Source organism: Mesoplodon densirostris, chromosome 11 (assembly GCF_025265405.1).
Source record: "Mesoplodon densirostris isolate mMesDen1 chromosome 11, mMesDen1 primary haplotype, whole genome shotgun sequence".
Lineage (NCBI taxonomy): Eukaryota > Metazoa > Chordata > Mammalia > Artiodactyla > Ziphiidae > Mesoplodon > Mesoplodon densirostris.
Window position 1 is genome coordinate 77,557,135 of NC_082671.1, and position 17,681 is coordinate 77,574,815.

Sequence of the window (17,681 nt, forward strand, 5' to 3'; positions counted from 1 at the left end):
AGCCTCTGGATTTAGAATCACCTGCACCAGTGAGGCTATGGATTAAACACTGTATAAAAAACAAGAATTAAGGAAAAGTCTACATGCTGAACAATGAAAACCTGATCCCACTTCCTTTTCTTTTCTCATAGAATGCTGACACTCTGGGTTTTACCCCCAGGCAAAAAATTAGATAATTCCTTTCTGGGGAAACTCATCAGCTCAAAAGAAAAACCCACAAAAACTGACCCTGTGGATCCTTTAGTGAAAGAGCTACCTGCCCATCTGATCATTCTTCAGTGAGGCCCGCCTCCTGACAAGTTCTGCCCTTGTGCACAGAGAGCTCCAGATATGCTCTGCAGTATCCCTTAAGGAGGAGCAGACAGTAAACGGTCACCAGACATTTGATTAAGGCTTTTAACATGACAGAGACAAAAAAAAAAAGGTTCCCCAAAAATTGCAGGCATAGTTGAAAAGTCTCAAAAAATGATCACCAGTATCCTCAGAGAAATTAGAGAAGTTATGGCATCTATAATGTAAGAACAGAATGCTCTAATAAGGAGGATTTGAAAAATTGGAAGAGCTCTTAGGAATTTAAAAATGTATAAATAGTAGAAACAAAAAGAATCAGAAGAAAAATCTTGAGGGTAGAGTTGAGGAACTATCCTGGAAAGTAGACCAGAAAGCAAAGAGGTGGACAATTGGAGCAAACAATAAGGAGAGGAAATTATCAAAGAAATAATACAAGAAAATTCCCCAGAATTGAAGAACATGGGCTTCCAGATTTAAAAGGCCCCCTGAATACCTCGCACAATGAGTAGGAGGGACCCCAAGCAAAGTACATTATCATAAATCCCAAAAGCTTCCAGAGAGAAAAGTCCAGTTGCATATACGGGATTGGGAATTGGAATGATGTCCAGCTGCAACACCAAGTGATTCCCTCAAAATTCTGAGGGAAAATTGTTTTGAACATAAAACGTGCTCACTGTATCAAGCAAACATAAGGGTAGACTCAAGAAGCTTTCAGACATGCAGGATCTCAAAAAATTTATTTCCCATATACCCTCTCATATAAAAGCTGAGAGAAGATGTCTATCAAAATGAGGAAATAATCAAGAAGGAAGATGACACGAGAATGAGGAAACCTGTGACAGCATGTGGTTCATTTTTCTATGATGTAGATTGTGTTTTCCTGGAGGATTTGGGCAACAGGATCCCATGAAATGTTGGGACCTGGTCATAGTACATAAACCAAGACCCATCGTGGGGAGGTGAAGGGAAGGTACAGAATGACAGCTGAGCATCAGACCTACAGAGCAACTGTCCAGGTTGGCAAGACAGTGACCTTAAGAAGGAATGTCTCTAAGGAAAAAAAAGGGAGAATTGATTGGTTACCTGATGAATATGTATTCAGAGACCATTTATTAACTTTGTTCCAAATTTGATTCTGAATTAGTAATAAGTACCTTAAAAAATTAGGAAAAATATGAAACAAGGCAAAACAGTACAAATGGGGAGATCTCATAACACACTTTGTGGCCCAGTTGTGAATAATGATTTCATTGTTAAAATAAAGTAAAACCTAAATATTTCACCAAAAATTATAATATAACCAAATTGGCAGGATATAGGAAGGAAGGGAATTGTGAAGGGACTAAAGTGGGGAGGGAAGGGGAAGAGAGACTAAATGCTCACCTGCCATAGTGGACGTCATTAGGTAAATGTCTAAAATTAAAAAGCAAGAAATAGCAGTATAAACATGCTGTTTAGAAATAGAGGGTTAAATGCCAGAAAAAACAGTTAAAGAAGTTAAAAAGAATTGCTAGTGGAGAGCAGGATGTGTTGTTAGGGCTAGGAGCTATTTTATAAGCTTTGTGGTACTTTCGCCTTTTAAATGATGCACGTATATTTGATAAAAATAAAATTTAATAAAAGTGAAGAAAACTACTTTTACAATTTGAGTTTTTATTTTTAAAACTATACGTGTTTTGGACTTCCCTGGTGGCGCAATGGTTAAGAATCCGCCTGCCAGTGCAGGGGACACAAGTTCGAGCCCTGGTCTGGGAAGATCCCGCATGCCACGGAGCAACGAAGCCCGTGTGCCACAACTGCTGAGCCTGCGCTCTAGAGCCCGTGAGCCACAACTACTGAGCCCACATGCCACAACTACTGAAGCTAGTGAACCTGGAGCCCGTGCTCCACAGCAAGAGAAGCCACCACAATGAGAAGCCCGCACACTGCAACGAAGAGTAGCCCCGGCTCACCTCAACTAGAGAAAGCCCGTGTGCAGCAACAAAGACCCAACACAGCCAAAAATAAATAACTTTATTAAAAAAAAATATATATATATATACACATGTTTAAAAATGTCTGGGAGGCTATATATCAACATGGTAACAGTATAACCCTGAATGATGTAACTATGGTGGGTTTTTTTTTTTTTTTTGCGGTACGTGGGCCTCTCACTGTTGTGGCCTCTCCTGCTGCGGAGCACAGCCTCCGGACGCACAGGCTCAGCGGCCATGGCTCACGGGACTAGCCGCTCCGCGGCATGTGGGATCTTCCCGGACCGGGGCACGAACCCGTGTCCCCTGCATCGGCAGGCGGACTCTCAACCACTGTGCCACCAGGAAAGCCCTATGGTTGATTTTTATTTTCTTCTTTTTGTTCGTATTTTCTAATTTTTCTATGATAAGTTTTTATCACCTGGGTAATAAAAATGTTTAAAAATGTATTTTAGCAAGTGTTCATGTTATATACACAGCATGATATGTGTGTTTTGGCAGGGAGATTTATTCTTTGATACATAACTAGTTTATTCTATGAAATACATATTTTTTTAAACTACATAGTAAAATATTTCTAAGGATGACTTTTTAGACTTTATCGTGTACCTTTTAATGGGAACTCCTAGCAGTTTAGGCATATTTAGCCATTCATTTATATTATTAAAGAATTAAAATGGTAAAGATTTAATAATTTCCTAATATTAACTATCAGGTAGTGGTAAGAACATTTGATCTGATACTTTGACCATCAACCCTGTTCTCTGACAGCATATAGTTCATTTCTCTGTAATGTGAATTGCATTTTCCTGGAAGATTTGGCAACAGGATCCCATGAAATACTGGGACTGACACTGTTTTATAGTACGTAGACCAACAGACTGAAGTTAACCAATTGATAATGGTCTTGGAAACAAACAAACAAAAAATCTCCAAGCTCCACTGAGACACTGAGAGTGTATATCTTGCCACTGTATAGCTGTATGTTATTTTTCCAGACCTCTGTTCTTCAGATCAGCTCTTTCTATGGCTGCAACTCATTGTTTTAATTTACCAATGGTCAGACACTGTAATCTACTATATCTAGTTTTAACAATATAAAAGTCATCTCTTTAGGGGCCTCCCTGGTGGCGCAGTGGTTGAGAGTCCGCCTGCCGATGCAGGGGATACGGGTTCGTGCCCCGGTCTGGGAGGATCCCATATGCCGCGGAGCGGCTGGGCCCGTGAGCCATGGCCGCTGGGCCTGCGCGTCCGGAGCCTGTGCTCCGCAACGGGAGAGGCCACAGCAGTGAGAGGCCCACATACCGCAAAAAGAAAAAAAAAAAAAAAAAAAAAAGTCATCTCTTTAATGGCTTGCTTACTTCAAATATGAAAAGATACTCTTTAAACATTTTTTTAAATTATAAGGTAATAAATGCACATGGGGGACTTCCCTGGTGGCGCAGTGGTTGAGAGTCCGCCTGCCGATGCAGGGGACACGGGTTCGTGCCCCGGTCCGGGAAGATCCTACATGCCGCGGAGCGGCTGGGCCCGTGAGCCATGGCCGCTGAGCCTGCGCGTCCGGAGCCTGGGCTCCGCAACGGGAGAAGCCACAGCAGTGAGAGACCCGCGTATAGCAAAAAAAAAAAAAAAAAAGCACATGGTTTTAAAAAAACTAATTAGTACAGAAGGATATAAAATGACCATGAGTCTCCTGTCAGTGTCACCCCTAGGGGTGGACATTGTTAATAATTTCTTAAGTGTCCTTCCAGACATTTTAATGCACTTAAAGTATATGCTTTTTTCTTTTTTACATGTAACGTATGTAAACATGTAGACCAGAAGGAGAGCCCTGAAACGTGGGGCTACAGCTTATGCCATGTTTTGTTTTCAACATTTTGCTTTTGACAGTGATTTTTACTTTAAATATTTTTTCTTTTTATTCAACTTTTAAAATGTCTAAATATTTTATGTTTAAAAGTAGGGGTGTTTGTATATAAAGAACAACTTCAAATTAGTACATTTCCTTTCCTCTTCCCTAAATTATATGCTTTTGTTTCTTTCAGCATTGGGGGCCTTATTCTGGACACAACTGTATCTGATCCAAACTTGGCTGGGATTGTTGTTTACACACCAGTTATTAATGGTAAGAATTAGATATACTGTTTCATAATGATATCCTATCTCTCTATATTCTTAGGTACAAACAGGAACCTTTGAGTTCAGATTTTAAGAGGTCTACCTTCCCATTCTATTCATTTGATTTTCAATCCCAGGTTGTTGCTCATGGTGGAAACTACACTGTATGTTCTCAGTATGCAGAACACATTTTTGAAAAGAACTCTCACTTAATCTTATCTCTAGATATTAGTTTGAGAATCAGACATACCTGATTTTTAAGATTCCTGTGGCAAAATAGGATATTCCAATTCTATATTATCATTAACTTTGGGCTTACCTGCTTTCTTGTGCTGCTGTGTTGCTGTCCCTGTCAATTTTTGTGGATAAACTAGAGTTAGCTAGGTTTAAGCATTGCTGGAGTCAATTCACTCCATTAAAATCTATCACTCCTCTGCTGATCCCTTTCAAATCTGCCTTATATTTTTTCTTGTTTATAAAATGGGAATTATAATACTTAAATTCACAGGGGTTTTTATATAAATTCCATTTAAAAAGACAAATTTAATCCAGTCCTACTGGCTTTTGGGCTGGCAGTCATTAAACTGGATTTCGGTATAGCCTAAGCCAATATAATTTAAAATAATGCTACCTGGGGAAAACCGTATCACAGGATATATGACACATTTAATATATATTACTTTTGTATATTTATGGATAAGGAAATATGCTCTACAAAGGCAACTTCTCTAAAATCTAATTTCATATCTAAAATTTTTACTGAACATTTTAATTGTGGGGTACCTGAACAGATTTCCCCTAGAGATGCCCCTCCCCGTTTTCCTGGCAGCACCATTCTCCCCATCAGCTGCCCTTAACATCATGGACCCATTTGATTCAACCTGGCTCTTTCATCCTCTTTGAAGAGATAATGACCAAATCTTGTCTATTTGTACATTAACATAATTCACTTGTTCACTGATTTATATAACAAGTGTGTCTTAGTACTGTAGTCTACTAATGTCTCAGTTCAACCATCATTCAAGTAATAAAGTAGTCTTCCTGACTCACTCCCTATTCGATGCAAATTGAACGTCACTAGTAGATGGGTCTACCTTAAACATTGTTTTTATTACATTAGTTTTAAGATGATGAACTTGACAGTGGTTTCCTCCTGCCTGTCAGATCAAATTAGAACTCTTCTGCCTAGCTATCAAGGCCCTCTCTATATGCTCTTGGACGCACACAACTTTATCCTTTATCATTGCGACTTGCTTCTTGCATTGTGGCCATACACAGGTCTAATTTTCACTGCCTGGAATAACTATCACTTTCTTTCCCCCTGTCTGAATCCTCTTCAGTGACTATTACTTGATGAATTCACTAGCATGAATATTACCCAACAATGACTGTTAGAACTGTATTGCCCAGCATCTCAGTGAGAAATTTAACTTAAATTACAACCCCGTTATTAGTAAGATTTTAGTGAGTATCTCTGTTATTTTGCCTTTTACAAGAAACAGTTTGCTAAAGTGCCCTCATTGGAAGTCTGTGCATGGCATGGCATAGTGGTAAAATCTTTTTTCTATCTCAGTAAGTAAACCTCTTAGTTGGGTATCACAGTGAACACATCTTATGTTACATTATGCTCTTTAAAAATATTGATTGAGAAGATTCACTCCGTGCTTCTCAAAAAAAGGTGTAACTTCTGAGAATTGAATTTCGTTTTAAGTGTGCTGAGATGTACTATTTAAAAGACCCCTCCCTGTTTTATCACCATCATCATCATCTGCTATTTTTTTCATATTCATTTACTTACTTATTATTTATTAATTTATTTTGGCTGCACTGGGTCTTCGTTGCGGCCTGCAGGATCTTTAGTTGCAGCATGCGGACTCTTAGTTGTGGCATTTGGGCTTCTTAGTTGAGGCATGCAGACTTCTTTAGTTGCTGCATGCGAACTCTTAGTTGTGGCATGCATGTGGGATCTAGTTCCCCACCAGGGATCGAACCCAGGCCCCCTGCATTGGGAGCGCAGAGTCTTACCCACTGTACCACCAGGGAAGTCCCCATCATTTGCTATTTAGTGAGTATTTACTCTGTGGCAGATTACTTTTAGTTCTTTTACGCATGTTATGTTATTTAATCCTCAAATAAAGGTAAGGTCTCATATCTAGCAAATGGTGGTTTAAACCCAGATAGATCTGCTTGATATCCCAAGGCCTGTGACTTTTTTCCTTCAAAATGAACAGCTACTAATTTATCTGTTATATTAGGTACAGGAATACACACTTTGTTTAAAGTAAGGCATATCTGTGTTGATACTGTGATGAGGGTATCTTTTAATGCTTATTAACATCTCTCAGAACCAGTAACATTTTTTAAAAATATATTTCATGTAACAATAGTTCTTGAGGTGTTGAAAAGTGAGTTCTGTGGTCAGCTAAGTTTTGGAAACATTAGGTTAAAAAGATTTCTTTTCCACAGGATACTGTGAGTTTCCCCTCTGGTACTTTTGTTAGAGAGGGGTTGGAATTTCTGGATCTAATCTTCTTTCTAAACCCTAGACCATACTTTGAGAACTACTGATCTAGGTCTTATTATATCTTTATCACAGTCTACTTTCAAATAATAATATATCACTTTACATAAAGGATAAGAACCTTATATCAGTATACTTGGATTTTCACTCTTTCTTATGGTCTCTTTTTGTCATACGTTTTACTTTGTTATAAATCCTATAACATTATTTTTGCTTTAAACAAGTATTTTTTAAAAAGATAAAAAATGAGGGGGTGGTATCTTGTACATTTCCCCACATTTTTAACATTTTCAGCACTCTTCTTTCCTTTGTGTAGATTCAGATTTCCATCTGGCATTGCTTTCCATCTTCCAGAAGAAGCACCTTTAATGTTTCTTATAGGGCAGCTCTGCAGAGAAAACAGAGGCTTTAGGCAAGTGTCTCCCACCTTCCTTCTCCTTCCTTTCCCTTCAGCTCTAACAGTGTCTACCCTTAACCTTTTTCACTCCGTCTCAGAAGAGCTGACTCTTTTATCTAAGACCATTACACCTCCAATGGGATCCTTACTCCCAGTTATCTTAACTTTTCCTGTATCTTCCATACCTTCCTCTCTTCCATCTTTCCTCTTTAGTTTACAATTGTGCTCGACTCTTTCGTTCTAAATCACCTTTCCCACAATGTTCTGCCTTCTCAAGCTTCTATTTTCTCCCTTCTACTCTTTACAACCAAACTTTTCAAAGTGTAGCCTGTACTTGTAAAATTTCTTACAATGTTTTCCATCCCTCTCACTCTACATAACTTTTTTTACTGAGCTCCACAGTGACCTCCTCATTACTTTATCCAGTAACTTGTTTTCAGTCTTCATTCTGTTCAGCTGTTTGATACTAGTTAATCTGCCCTTTTGCACCTCTCCCAATTCTCATCCCATTCTCTGAAAATTCTTCTTCATTTTCCTTCACTAACTCCTCCTTTCTATCTGTCTCTTTAAGTATTTGTATTCTTCCAGACTCTGTTCTTGATCATCTTCTATTCTCACTTTTCACCTTCTTTATGAGGGATATTGTCTAGTTCAGAGGTTTTCAAAGTGTGGTCCCCAGACTAGCAGCATCACCTGGGATCTTGTTAGAAATGCAGATTCTCAGGCCTCAGCCCAGACCTCCCATGTCAGAAACTCTAGTGTAGATTGACTTTGACACATGCAAATTGATTCTGACACATGCAAATGTTTGAGAACCATTTGTCTTAGTTATGTGACTTCAGCTCTCACTTCCAGATCCATACTTTCAACAGATATTTCCACATGGAAGATCCAAAGCTCCAAATTGAACTCATTATCTTCCCCCCAAACCTGCTCTTCCTTCTGGGTTTCCTGTCAGTTAGTGGTATTATTACCTACCCAAACAAAACATCCCAAAGCCACATACTCCCTTTCTCTAAATGCTCTCTCTTTTTATCTGCTCTTGAAATACCTTCTGAGTTAGTCTCAACGCTTTGTCTCCCCGTGCTCCCTGGCTTTGTTCATTCATCTTCCCTGGGTACATCTGCATAAATTGTCTCCCTGCCTCTACTATCACCCAGTGTAACCTATCCATCCTCCATACTGCTGTTAGAGTTGGCTTCCCAATCAACAAAGCTGATCCTGTCCCTTGCTTACTTAAAGATCACAGTTAAGTTTCCTGGAGATAAAGTACAAATTATCTAGCGTAATATACTCAGTAAGCCCAATCTGCCCTCAAATCACCCTCTCTAATCTCATTTCTCCACTGCTCCACCAATTCTTAAAATTCTCATCTTGGTGAATTTTTGTTGCTTTCTCAAAAAGATCATGTCATTTCTCTACACCATTCCTTTGTACCTGATGTTCCCTCTGTCTCACTTCCCTTCTTTTACTTACCAAGTTCTGCTCATTCATTCAGACCCAATTAAAATGTCACCTCTTCTGCCAAATAGTTCCCTTTGGGAATTCCCTGCCAGTCCAGTGGTTAGGACTCTGCACTTTCACTGCCGAGGGCATGGGTTTGATCCCCAGTTGGGGACCTAAGATCCCGCAAGCCATGCGGCATGGCCAAAAAAAAAAAAAGTTCTCTTTTCTATGCTTCCACAGCATACTTTTAACATACATAATTATTTTGTATGATGATTCTTTTTTGTATGACTCTCTAGTGCCTAGAGATAGTGCCTAGCATGTTAAGATTTGGTAATTGCTGGATGAGTAAATGCATGAGTTAAGGAACATGCTTTGTTTTGCTGCAAAGTACATGTCACCGAATTTGAAGTTATCTTATTAAATAACACAACTTAGATTATACCCAAAACATTTCATATACTTAGGAACTGGTGAAGTGCATTAAAAAAAGGCAATAAATAAATACATAAATAAATAGAAAAATGGTTCTTACTATTTGTATAAAAAACTAGCAGTGATGGCAACGTTTATTACTTTCCTTAACAACTTCTCCTGCGTATAACCATAGAAATTGGTTTCTCAGCATTTCCTCCTCTTTGGTATATTCTACAAGCTTTTTAGATAGGAGTGAATATTTATAAATTTATTTATTTATTTTTGGCTGCATTGGGTCTTTGTTGCTGCACGCGGGCTTTCTCTAGTTGCATTGAGTGGGTGCTACTCTGTTGTGGTGCGCGGGCTTCTCATTGCGGTGGCTTCTCTTGTTGAGGAGCACGGGCTCTAGGCACGTGGGCTTCAGTAGTTGTGGCTCGCAGGCTCAGTAGTTGCAGCTTGAGGGCTCAGTAGTTGTGGCACACGGGCTCAGTAGTTGTGGCTCACGGGCTCTAGAGAGCAGGCTCAGTAGTTGTGGCATACGGGCTTAGTTGCTCCACAGCATGTGGGATCTTCCTGGACCAGGGATTGAACCATTGTCCCCTGCATTGGCAGGTGGATTCTTAACCACTGCCACCAGGAAAGCCCAGAGTGAATATTTAGATAAGAGCTCTTTAGATACTGAAAGAAGTTAGCAATCCCAGGAGTGAATATTTTGTGGACAGAAAGAGTTGAGCTAGAGATCAATTGGTTAGAAGAGGGATGAGCTCAGTTAGTGTAGCCAGGGGAAATGATTCAGAAGGAACCATTTCTTCAGTGGTTTGAAAGTAATTTGAGAGTTCAGTTTTTGTTGAGTAGAAGCAATGGCTAAATAAATGAAGGTATAGCCTTAGATAGAATGTTATGAACAATCAAAATTAAAGAATTACATTTCACATAACAACAAGGATGAATTTCAGGAACTTAATATATGTGAATTATCCCATTTCTATAAAGTTCAAAAGCATGTTTAGGAATACACATATATGTGGTCATAACACAGAAAACAAAAGAATGAAAAACAATTCAGGATAGTTACTCTGATTGACGAGGAAGGGCATGGGATTGGGGAGGGCACATAGGGTACTTCAAATGTAAAAGTCATGCTGTATTCCTTTTCTTAAACTGGGTGATGGGTACATGGGTGTTTTTGCAATATGGTTATTTATAGCTTATATGTATTTTATAAATACTATTTCTGTATCTATTAAATATTTAGTACAAAATAAAAATCCTGGAAGTAGCACTTTTAGATTTCTTATTAAATGGTTGACTATGAAAAGAAAAGAATTAGAATAACAGCTAGGTGTCCAAATGAAGAATTTCCAAGGTAGGAGGGATATAGGTATGTTTATTGACAAGGAGGCAAAGGAGTAATAGAAAAGGAAAGATGGAGGATGCATGAGAGATGGTGAAGAAGGGAGGGGCGAAGTCCACAGAATGATGGGCTACAAAGTAGCCTTGGAAAAAAAGGATACCCCTTATTACTTCAATGTGGTAAGAAAAGGAGTCCTGAAGAGAGACTAAGGTGAAGGGCCTTACCTATAATGACATTCTCAGTTGTCCCAAGAAGGTAGATAGATTTCCAAACCTGTTTCATGTTGTGACACACACAGGAAATTGTAATATTAGACGGCACACTAGGGAGAAGAAGGAGGCCACTTGGAACCAGGGGCAACCAGCCTGCCCCTGCAGAGCTTCGAAGGCCAGTATCTTGACACAGCTGTAAACTATTCAAGGCATCCTGGTTTGGGAAGTTCTGATCGAGGCAGTGTTTCTCAACCTTTTTTTCATTATGACCCTCTGAGGGAGCCATTTAAAACATTTTTTCCCCTAAATGTTCCCACCCATGAAATTTTAATATCACAGTTATCCAATTTATCCATTTCTATACTGTATGTATATCCGTGCTTTATACATAAAATGAGTGAAAAATTTTTTTCTCTCCCCAAGAACAAATTTTTGTCCCCACTAAGAATGCATGATCTAGGGTAAGGGAAGCAGAAAATTTGGAGACCTTGTAAGTCACTCATCAGGTTGCCGACACGTACATTGGAAGGAAGTGGTAGAGGTGAATGTACCTGCCTTCATTTAGAGGTCTTGAAACTAAAAGAGCAGTTCCTGTGTGTGAGTTCTGATAAAGAGTCATGAAAGGAGGAGAGGTGAAAATGCAGAGATGTGTGGAGACGGCCAAAATATGTAGGTATATATGGAAGATACTAGATCTGCTGTGCTGTTGATTGTAAGGCTTTGCTTTCGAACAAAATGAACTTTTACTTCAGGTTCCCTTAGGAATGCCCAAAAGAATTATTGACATAATTTGAAATATATTCTATGGTGTGAAATCTATTCTGTGCTAAACATTTGCTGGAAACATATATTTCTAAATTTAATAAAACATGAAGTTGGATTTTAAAGCAGTCCTTTGATGAACCTTCTGAATTTGTTCATACTATCAAACTTTCTATTATCAGTGGAGCTCATTCTAGCAATAAGGCACTTAGAAATTAGGTCTTCTGGATACTGAAAGCTCTCACTAATTATTTAGTATGTTGGAAATCTGTTTTTTATTAATGTTATTAATTTATGTGACAATATTTAAATGCTCTCTACTAGCTCTAGTAGTGCAGTTAGTCTGTGAGAAATTTAAGTAATTTAAAAGAAATGCTGATAGACTTGCTCTTAATAGAAGTGTAGAGTATGTCGTGATAGTGAGAAAGCATTTCTGACATTAAGGGAAGCTATTCGAATGTAATCATTCTGCTGTAGTTTAAAAATATAACCAGTGATCATGATGAGATCATGGTGGGATTTTAACTTCATGAGAGGTTAAAACTTTAATAAGTCTCTACGCTAATTATGTTAATTATTTTGCCTTTCACATGATGCCTTTAATCTACTTGGAACTGATTTTTGTGTATAGTATGAGAATAGGGGTCCAATTTCATAGGTTTTTTTGGGCATATTAATAACTGTCTTGGTACTATTTATTGAAAAATCTATACCACTCTTTATTGATCTGCAATACCTCTTTTGTATATCACAGATTTCACGTGTATGAGTGCGTGTGTGCATGTGTAGTTATCAGATTTAAAAAGTACCCCTCAATTCCTGGTTTGCTAAGAGTTTTTAATAATGAATAATAAAATGATGAATTTTATCAACTTTTCTGCATTTATTCATATAATCATATTATTTTTTCCTTCATTTATTTGTTAATGTACCATATTATATTATTTTCAATGATTAAATCAGCCTTATATTCCTAGCATAAATGCAGTTTTGTTGTGGTATATTACACATTTAACATTTTGCTGGATTTGGCTTGCCAACAGTTTGATATCTTTTTACATTTATTTTTATTCATAAGATTGGCTTATAATTTTCCTTTTTCATATTGTCATTGTTGGATTTTGAACTCAGAGTTATGCTAGTCTCATTATGTGAGTTAGATATACTTACTCATGCACTTTATACTGTAAAGTAATGTAAGATTTTGTAATTTATTCTTTTTATTATTATTTGTTACTTAAATATTTGGTAGAACTCACTTGAAAAAGACAACAACAAAGCAAACAACTTATGTGGACCTGGTGATTTTTTGAAGAAGATTTAAAATTTTAGATTTAATTTCTTTAGTCATAGAATGATTCAGGTTTTGTATTTCTTCTTGAATTAATTTTGTTAAGTTATATATATTTTAGAATATTTTCCCATTTAAATTTTCAAGTTTAATGGCATAAAGTTGTTCATAATCTTATTTTTAAAATATTGGTAGTAATTGGAATTATGACTTCCTTTTTTTTCCTATTGTTTGTCCCTACTCTTTTTCTCTTTTCAGATAACTGATATTTAGCTTTATTGATCTTCTTACTTTTTTCTCTTTCATTACTTTTCTTATTCTAGTTTGTGTTTATATTTCTATCTTTTCCAACTTCTTGAGATGGATGCTTAGGTCAGTAAGTCTTCCTTCTTTTTTAAGTATATGCGTTTAAGACTTTAAGTGTGCTTCTCATTACTGCTTAAGCTGCACCCCACTTGCTTTTGTATGTAATATTTAATTTCCATTCAAATACAAATGTTTAAAATTTTCTATTATGATTTCTTCTTTAATTCACAAGTTATTTAAAGGCATGTTCTCTCAGTTTCCAGATAGTGAAGGCATCAGGCCCTGAAGGGTTTTTTTCATGAATAAGTTTTTAACTATGAATTCAATTTCCTCAATATAGGGTTTCTCAATCCTGACACTTGTGATATTTGAGGCCAGATAATTTCATATTGTGGGGGGGGCATCCTGTGCACTGTGGGTTGTTTGGGAACATCTCAGGCCTCTGCCCACTTGATGCCAATGAAACATCCCAAATTACAACAACCAAAAATGTCTCCAGGTATTGCCAAATCTCTTTTTTTTGGATTGGGGGTCGATTATTGGTGGCAAAATCACCCCCACCTGAGAACTACTGCTTCATAGGTATAGGGCTATTCATGTTATGTATTTCTTGCCAAGTGAGTTTTTATAGTTTGTGTATTTCAAAGAATTTTAAAATTTCACCCAAGCTATTATTTTCTGTCATAAAGCTGGAACATGGTATAACCATATTATTCTTTTAATCCTGCATAGTCTGTAGTGATGACTCCTCTTTCATTCTTAATATTGAAATTTGTATCTTCTTTTATTCTTGATCTATTCGAAGAAGCAGCTTTTGGTTTCATTTCTTTTCTCTATTGTTTCTGTTTTCTATTTCATTGATTTATGCTCTTATACTTCTCATTCCTTCTTTATGCTTTCTTTCAGTTTAATTTTTTTTTTATGTTCTTAAGATGGGAACCTTAGATCATTGATAATAGATCATTCTTCTTTTCTAATATAAGATTTAATGCTGTGAATTTCTAAGGACTGCTTTATGTGCAGGACTTATCTCAATATGTTGTGTGCACAAATCTCAATATGTTGTGTTTCATTTTCATTAAATTCAGAATATTTTAAAATTTCCTTTGTGATTTCTTTTTTGACCTCTGGGTTATTTAGAAGTGTATTGTTTGCTTTCCAACACTTGGGGGAATTCTCAAATATCTATCTTTTCTGTTGTAGCCAGAAAACATACTTTATCTGTTCCAGTTTTTTCAAATTTATTGAGACTTGTTTTATGGCTCATAGTATGGTCTATCTGCGTGAATGTTCCATGTGTATATTTGTAAAGAATATGTATTCTGCTTTTGTTGGGTGTTGTGTTCTATAAACGTCCTGTAGATCAAGTTGGTTGTTATTATTGTTAAAATCTCCTGTATAGTTTTTGTTTGTTTGTTTTGCGGTATGCGGGCCTCTCACTGTTGTGGCCTCTCCCGTTGCGGAGCACAGGCTCCGGACGCGCAGGCTCAGCGGCCATGGCTCACGGGCCTAGCCGCTCCATGGCATGTGGGATCTTCCCGGACCGGGTCACGAACCCCTGTCTCCTGCATCAGCAGGCGGACTCTCAACCACTGCGCCACCAGGGAAGCCCTCCTGTATAGTTTTGATTTTTTAAAAATCTATGTATTCTACCAGTTAATAAGAGAAGAGTGATAAAGTCTCCAAGTATAAATACCAACTTGTCTGTTTTTTTTTTTTTTTTTTTTCAGTTTCATCAATTTTTCCTGTGGGTATTCTGAAGATCTATTTTTTAGGTGCAACTACATTTAGGTTGTTATGTCTTTTTCATGAGTTGACCTCCTCAGCCATTATTCAGTGTTTGTTTTTCTCTCTGGTAACATCCCCTGTTATAAAGTCTTTTTTTTCATCTTTCTGATATTGATATAGCCACTCTAGCTTTCTTTCCCCTAGTGTTTATATGGTATATCTTTTTCCGTACCTTTACTTTTAACCTATTTATGTTCCCATCTTTTAATAATGCATATTGTAACCTCTTTCCCACTAGATCCTTTAACATATTAATCATAGTAATTTTAAAGTTCTTGTCAGATAGTTTCAACACCTGAGTCCTGAGTCTGGTCCTATTGACTTCTTAACTCCTGACAATAGTCTGTTTTCTTTATTGCTTTTTACTGTCTCAGAACTTTTTTATCAAATGCTGGACATTGTGTATAAAAGAACATTGGAGATTGAGATAAATATTATTTATGCCTTAAAGGCAGGCTTTTTCTTCTATTAGGTCATTAGTATGGAGGACTGTGTGAGTCTCATCAGTAGTTGAGCTGGTCTGGTTTTTGTGGTTGTTATAGTTACCTTCAGTGCACCACTGACTTCAGATTTATCAATGAGCTCCTGCTACCTTATGCTCAGTGTGAAGCTTGGAGCGCTGTATGCCTGGAGCATGAAAGGCTTAACTATCTGTGCTCTTGCTTCTCTTCTCACGGTAGGTTGTTGTTGCTTGTTACATGGTGCAAGGCATGGGATGGGATTTGGGATTCTCTTGCACTAGTCTCAATCTTAGGCTGTTCCTATGCACTTGGTCCACAGAGGTGAGGCCTTCTCAATGTTTCTTAAGACCAATGAATTACTCAGATTGGTCTTAAGCAGGAAGATTTCCTTCCACTTCTCCAGCAGCAGACAGCTTTTGCTTCTACTCTTCCTCCAGTGGCAGTTGATTTTTGCCTGGGGTCGGGTAGCTGGAGTGTTTCCTTCATCACCTCAAGCAGCTTTTGTTTCATATGAGAGAGGGAGTCAGAAATGGGTGTGATTTCTTGCTGTGTGCCACCAAGGTCGGCTCTCTCAAGTGTTCGGTCCTCCCTCAGTCTGTCTCACAAGTGCCCAGGGGAGGCTTGCAGAAATAGTTGACCCGTGAATGTAGACTCCCCTTGTATCTAGGGTTCCCAGGTGTTAGCCCACACTCAGCATTAAAGAATTTGAAATTTTCAGTTGTTTCCTTCCTACTTGCTTTTATGACCACTACCTCTTCCTCCCATCATCTGTCAAAGGAGAAAGAGTTTGGGTGTCCTAACTTACCTTGGGGGCACTTACAACCCTTTGGAATTCATTTCACTTCTAGGCATCAACTCCCCTTCCTCTGAGTATATGAGAGGATAATCTAGGTTAAAAGATGACTTGCTTGAGTAATTTTTTCAGTGTCTTATACCCATTTCTTTAGTAACCTGAGGGACATGTATCAAGCCTTGTCTATTTGAATAAATCTAGCTTGTTTTCCCCGTCATTAAGATGATAAACATGAAATATCTTGTTACCTAGTTTTATATCTTGGTTGTGATAGTAATTTTTAAAAATTACTTACTCTGCTTTCAGACCAAACAGTGAGTTAGATTTGAAAAAATAATGAATGAGTCTTTCACAGCAGTGATTTTATGTCTTTGGAATATCTACCTCAACATTTAATAAATCAACATTTCAGAAGAATTCTTTGTTTGTTTTCTTGGCCCAGGATGTGACATAAAGAGGCTTGTATTCTGTTGAATGTATGCACATTATTTAAAATATGAAGATAACTACCTTGTTTGTTTTTCCTTATGTTTCAGGTATTGGTGGTAATTTGGTAGCCATTCAGGCTAGCAGGATTTCTACTTACCTCCATTTACACAGCATTCCAGGAGAACTGCCCGATGAACCCAAAGGTGGTTACTACCCATTTAGAACTTTTTTTGGTCCAGGTAGGTGCTTGTGGATTTTTGCATATTTTATTTCAGGAACTGTTGCTCTCTATGAGTATAGGCAGGCAACATTTGTTGAATACATATTTTGTTTGTGAATATTGCATAGTTTTCCATTTCTGAGAGCTAAATAGATTTTAAATACTAGAATAGATTTTGTTCACTAAATCTCAGTGAACAACAGCAAAAAAACAATTTGGATCAATTCTGCAGTTGCTGAGGAGCTTTATATAGTTTTTCTCTTTTCTCTTTCTCTGGGATATCTTGTTTTAGGAGTCAGGAAAGAGGAACCTTGTGCATATAAGAAAGCACTGTTAGGTGATTTAGGGAGACAGATATACCATCTGTCTTTTGTATATTAATCTTTTGGACCTTTCTAAATATAAGCATTTGATCCCAAACAAGCAGAATGAGAGGGGATAACCTCAGTTACAAGGACATTATTATGTCGCAGGCATATGATGTCCAAAAAACTAAACCACAATTTTAAATTCTTGACAAATTTTTTTCTGATGAAAATAAATGTAATGTAATAAATGTAACCTTTGAATGAGGATCAGAAATGCCCAGTCTTTTAATTGCAGTGAAAGAATTCTAAAAGAAAAATAAAATTAAAACATTTCATAACCAAAGGTCCGCTATTAGAAGATCATGAGATGTCATTTAGTCATTAAAATGGTCAATAAAAAGGAATTAAATGATGTAGGGAAAAAAACACATTTCAGTACTTTAAGAACTTCATATTTTTTCTTTTGTCTTCCCTCTGTTTTTATAATAGATATTATAGTTTGACCAGCGTTCTTCATAGCAAGTTTTTATCAACCACCTTTTATTTAATTAATATATAACATATAGGGAGAATTTTAAAAAATTAAGTGAATTG

The 17,681-nt window shown here is 37.3% G+C and overlaps 1 protein-coding gene across 5 annotated transcripts in view; it reads left to right on the plus strand.

Annotated features, from left to right (window-relative positions):
- The window catches only part of SLC41A2 (solute carrier family 41 member 2), a 167,098-nt gene that overhangs the window by 105,325 nt on the left and 44,092 nt on the right, over positions 1–17,681 (plus strand). For all 5 annotated transcript variants that reach the window (XM_060113016.1, XM_060113012.1, XM_060113013.1 and 2 more), the window contains exons 8-9: positions 4,310–4,389; positions 16,667–16,798. In XM_060113016.1, coding sequence (XP_059968999.1) covers positions 4,310–4,389; positions 16,667–16,798 — 212 coding nt within the window. The remainder of the gene's footprint in view (positions 1–4,309; positions 4,390–16,666; positions 16,799–17,681) is intronic.